Below are 5,207 nucleotides of genomic sequence, written 5' to 3' on the forward strand. Positions count from 1 at the left end.
ATCCAACCATTTCCTGGGAGGAAACACCCCCAGGTTGAGTGTGGACCTCAAGGTGGAGTTGGGCTGAGATATCTGCCAAAGTGACCACAAAGTCATAGCAGCTCTTGAGACTCAGCTGTCCCCATGCAGATTGTGACTGTCTCTTCCCTACCTGTCTCCACCTTTGTCCCCATCTGACCCTGCCATGTGTCTTTTTGCAGCCCCCCGGGCCCGGAGGTTCTCATCAGGAGGCGAGGAGGATGGGTACGACCGGGGCATGCACAAGGTGAGTGATCTCCCTGCCCACAGCCTGGCAGGGCAGAGCTATCAGCAGGCTGCCCCCCTGGAGGCTGGCTTTGGGCAGGAGGTGCAGTGCAGTTCCACCACCAAGAAGGGTTCACCACCACCCCTCCTGCCCACTATCTCTTCCCCATTGGCCACCCCAACATGGGGTCTGAAGGAGGGTGATCACACCCCCTTGCAGAGTCACCCCACCCCATACCCCATCCCCAGGGATCAGGGAGCAGGTGGGAGATGCTTGGCCTATGGTGGGAGGTGCCGTGTCCTACTCTGACGTGCAAGTGGGCAGGGACAGCCGGGCAGGGAAAGGAGGGATGTGAAGCAGCTTTCCTTCCCTGCCCAGATCCAGAGTGGCATCGGCAGGCTGATCCTGAGGGAGGAGATGAAGGCTCGGTCCAACTCCTATGCAGACCCCTGGACACCCCCTCGCAGCTCAGCCAGCAGCAGAGAAGCCCTGCACACAGCTGGCTACGAGGGTTCTCTCAATGGCTGTAAGGACAACCCTGGCTATCTGTCCAGCCCCAGCCCCTGTGGGAAGTTTGCTGGGGTGAAAAGGGAAGAACAGAAGACTGGGAAGGGGTGGTGGGAGAGGTGCTGTGCACCAGAATTGGACTTGGGAGGTTCTTTTCCTCTCTGGAGGGCTCCCTCTGTTCCCTGTGCCCTTCCTCAGATGTGGCATTGCCTGGCAGGTGTTTGCAGCCTGAGCAACCTGGTGAAGTTCCTCCTGGAGTGGTGTAGGTTCCCTTGGGAATCTCACAGCACAGCCATGTGGGATTCACTCTGACCTGTTTTGGGTTTGCTGTGTGTGTGTGTACCTCCCCATTAACAGCACATTGGGGACCTCCCAGCACTCCAAACCTGCAGGCTGGCCCCAGGGTTGCTTTCCTTGCTTGCACTGCTCTCAGGGCACCCAGCACCTCTCACTCTGGGGCTGCAGGGGGGCCTGAGAATTTTGGGGAGCATGGCAGCACAGATCCCCCTGCCTGCTCTGTGCTCTCCTTCCTCATGGCTCCTCAGAGAGCCAGGGGCTGTTTGGAGATGCTCAGGGAGCTCTCCAGCCCTGCTGGGCTCCCAGGACCCATGGGGCAGGCAGCTGGGCAGCTCTGCATGGCCTGGGTGCTGCATCCTCCCTGATGCCTGGCTCTGCTCTCATTGCAGCTCCCCGGACACATTACCTGGCTGACAGTGGTGAGTGTATGAGCTCCCAGTTTTCTGTGGCTGGTCCCTCGTGTGGACCAGAGGCTGAGTTGGATCTGGGATTGAAGGGGAAGAAGGGGAGAGAAAAAGGATCCCTTGAAAGGCTGGGCCAGGGTAGAGCTGAACCAGGGCAGAGATGGTGGCAGTGCCAGGAGAGGACAAGCTGGAGAAACTGAGAGATTGTGTTGTGTGAGGGTTGTCATAGGAAAGGGATTCTGGGGAGAGGAATGTTGGCATGAGAGGAAGCCAGGCTGGAAATGACTTGGAGCTGGAAGGAGACAGAGCTGGGCGGATGTGGAGCTGGTCAGGGATGTGCAAGCACAGGGCTAGGGTGGCCCTATGGGTGATCTCCCAGGGTGTGGGACTCGCCCTTACATTTTCACTTATGCACCTTGGTGGCTTCTTTGCAGATCCTCTTATTTCTAAGTCGGCCTCTCTCCCTGCCTACAGGAGGAATGGGCTCCACAGGGTAAGTGCCTCCTGCCTCCATCCTGCTGCTGCCAGGCGTCCCTGCACCTTTCATCATTCTCCCCAGGCTCTTCAAAGCCCCCTTTCATGATTAGCATGGCTTTCTCATCCCTTTTCTGCACCCATGCCATCACTGCCAGTGCCTGTGAATCCAAAATGACCCTTATTGGGAGCCAGCGTGCCCTGTCCAAGCACTGCAGGATGGAGGTGCCTGTCCTGAACATCTTGCAGCCATGTTTCAGAGGGATGCTGGTGTTGCTTTGCAGCAGAAGAGCTATGGTTTATACCAGACAGTGATTTATGGGTGTTAGGAGACATGATCCTGCCACTTCACCTCCTTGTGCCTCAGTTTCCCCACTGCCAGGTGTGGGAAGCAGGTCATGCTTTAGGATGGGTGGGTTCCTTCCCCCCGGGCACATAGGTGGAGCAATGTTGAGCATCTGGAGGGTTTCACATGTACCTCCTCTTACTCCTCCCTCTCTGCCTCCTTCCCACAGCCTCCCAGTGCTGAGCTTTTCCACTATGACAGCACGAACGCCGTCAACTGGGGGATGCGAGGTAGGGTACCACGGGGCTGGGGACACTGCAGACACAGAGCCAGATGTCACTGGGGGCTGCCTACCCCACTGCAGGCAGCTCTGGAAAATGGGATCCAGGCTGCAGGGGAAAAGGGAGGGAGACAGGTTGGGGTCTCTGCAACCCCAGGGGGAGGAGGATCCTGGCAGCAGAGGGGTCAGTGTCGCTCATGTGTCTTCTTTCTTTTCTCTCTCCACAGAGTACAAGGTAAAATGTTCCTGCTCCAAGTAGCATCTGCCAGTCAAAGGTAGAACTACCACCCAGAGGGAGACCCAGAGATGTGTCCATGTGTCCCCAACCCCTTCAGAATGAAACTTTGCCCTCTGCCCACCATATCCTACCCTCATCCCCCTCCATCTCCACCTGACAACCCCATCCTGGGATGGTGGGCCTTGGTCCAGAGTCCTTTCCCTCCTGCCAGGGCCCCAAGCACTTTTCCAGGCAGAAGTGTCTCCTGGGTGAGAAACAGACAAGTGGGGTTGTGTTTGTCACCCTGGGAGTAAGTCCCCCCTCTGATTTGTCCCATCCAAGCCCTGCTCCAGCTCTGCTACCAAAACCCTGCTAAACACTGCAAAGGAGGCTTTGCCCTGGTGGTCCCATGACCTCATTTTTAGGTGTCCCCACTTCTGGCTCTGGACCTACCCCACAGTTTTCTTGTCCCTGTGCAGATATACCCCTATGAGCTGCTCCTGGTGAAGACAAGGGGGAGGAACCAGCTGCCCAAAGATGTGGACAGGACTCGGTTAGAGGTGAGGAGAACCTTTTCCACTGGGGGCAATCTCCTTGGGGCTCAGAGACATCTTCCCTTCCTTGCTCCAGTAGGAAGTGTGGGGCTGTGAGGGGCTTGTGGATGCGTGAGGAGCATCTCCACAGCTGCCCAGGAGCATACACATGCCAGTACACTGTTCCAGTGGCTCTGCTGCTCCACTGGCCAGACAGAGCTGTCCTCATGCCCACAGCACAAGGGCATTTGGCAGGAGCAGGAGGGAGCTGGGTGCTTCCCCTCTGCTGGGACCTGCAGCACCCATTGCACCCAGCTGTGCAGAGGATGCCATCAAACCCCCTTGTGTGCCCTCCTGCCCCTTTGCAGCCATGCACGTGGCACTCACTGGCCCTGGGTGGTGGCCCTGGTTGCCATCCCTGGCCCAGCATCCTGTCTCTCCCCAGCGCCACCTCTCCCAGGAGGAATTCTACCAGATCTTTGGCATGACCATCGCCGAGTTCGACCGCCTGGCCCTCTGGAAGAGGAACGAGCTGAAGAAGCAGGCCCGGCTCTTTTAAATGCAGCACACTATAAATATATACATACCTATAAATATATACATAGAAAGATCTCTATATTGCAGCTCTGTATGATTCTCAGTGCTGTACGTGGCAGAGGTGCCCTCTGCACCCCTGAGAGTGAATTGGAGTCTCACAGATCATTTTATGCTTTGTTTCCTTTTCTTTTCTAACCCCTTTTCTCTATGGGTGCTCTGGTTTCCCCAGGGACTAAAGCCCTGGGGGCCTCCAAGTGTTCAGTGTCTGTCTCTGGTGACCCACAGGGAGGATTTCCCAAAGATGTGTCCTGGGACTGGGGGAGCGTGGGGTTCTGGGATGAGGGGTGCCCTGTCCCCTCAGCTGGTCTATGTATTTATTTATGGGTTGGAAATTATCCTGGGTACATTTGCAAAGAAAAAGGGTGAATCCAGAAGGGATGGACCAGCAAACACCAGGCAGGTAGGGAGTAGCACCCAGGCAGGAACTTCCTGGGGACATCAGGGTAGGGCTGGCTCTCTCCCCACTGGGTTTGGGAGGTGTGAGAGGGGCCACTGCACCCCCCCAGTGTCCTGAGCTAAGGACACCCCACATGGAGAAGCTCTCAAAGGCAGTTGATAATGCACATCTAATATTTCAATTACTGCTTCCCCCAGTTTTAAGTGTGAAACCCAAGCCCATTTCTGTCACAGCCTGCTGTCCCCAGAGGAGGGCTCAGCTGCAGTCCTGAGGTTCGGAGAAATTGTCCTAGAGCTGCCAGGAGTCACTGCCCTGCTGCCACTGTGGGGACACTCCCTTGCACACCCCACAAGTCTCCCAAGCCCAGACGTCCCTTGAGGTCTTTGTTGGGGAGGGACAGTGACAGGGGAATGAGCACCATGGCCGGGTACATGGGGGACACCAAGAGGGAGCAGATACAAAGGGGTTTGCAGGGAGCACAGGGGTCTGGGGGCGCTGCTTGCTCAGCAGCCGTGCCTTTTGGGAGGAGGGAGGAGGGGGGGGCGACGGCTTGATTCTGGGTCTTGTCCCAAAATGGAGTCACCCGAACCAACCCCCCGGGCTAGCAGCGAGAAGGTGTAGGTGGCTGGCTCCCGATCCTAGCCCTCCACATGGGGCAAGGAAGCTCCAGGTGCTGCCGCTGCTGGGGTTTCTGGATGCCCGGCATGGATCAACACCTGGGGCATAGCACGGCGTGGGGGGGGGAAGCCGAGGACCCCCTCAGCGGCAGCAGGAGGGCGGTGGGTGCTGCAGGGCTGCATACTGGGGGGGGTCACCACCAGCGATGGGGTCAAACTCTCTTGCCGTGAAGTCAGCGAGGAGACCCCAGGAGAGCTCTCGGTGCCGTCCCGGTCCGTGCCGGTGCTCGGCGCTGCCGTGCACCGAGGGAGGGGCGGAACAAACGATTGGCAGCTCGGAAGCCGAGACCCGGC

The 5,207-nt window shown here is 57.8% G+C and overlaps 1 protein-coding gene across 9 annotated transcripts in view; it reads left to right on the forward strand.

The window, feature by feature from the left end:
• The window catches only part of ABLIM3 (actin binding LIM protein family member 3), a 47,858-nt gene extending 43,909 nt beyond the window's left edge, over positions 1–3,949 (forward strand). For 7 of the 9 annotated variants that reach the window (XM_071758895.1, XM_071758893.1, XM_071758894.1 and 4 more), the window contains 6 exons: positions 201–265; positions 623–770; positions 1,438–1,467; positions 1,887–1,945; positions 2,442–2,502; positions 2,720–2,934. In XM_071758895.1, coding sequence (XP_071614996.1) covers positions 201–265; positions 623–770; positions 1,438–1,467; positions 1,887–1,945; positions 2,442–2,502; positions 2,720–2,751 — 395 coding nt within the window. In that variant the 3' untranslated portion in view covers positions 2,752–2,934. Of the gene's footprint in view, positions 1–200; positions 266–622; positions 771–1,437; positions 1,468–1,886; positions 1,946–2,441; positions 2,503–2,719; positions 2,935–3,188; positions 3,270–3,687 lie in introns of those variants that run through there. The other 2 variants (XM_071758901.1, XM_071758897.1) reach the window with 2 other exon arrangements.
• The last annotated feature ends 1,258 nt before the right edge of the window (positions 3,950–5,207 follow it).

This window comes from Heliangelus exortis, chromosome 15, assembly GCF_036169615.1.
Source record: "Heliangelus exortis chromosome 15, bHelExo1.hap1, whole genome shotgun sequence".
Taxonomy (NCBI): domain Eukaryota; kingdom Metazoa; phylum Chordata; class Aves; order Apodiformes; family Trochilidae; genus Heliangelus; species Heliangelus exortis.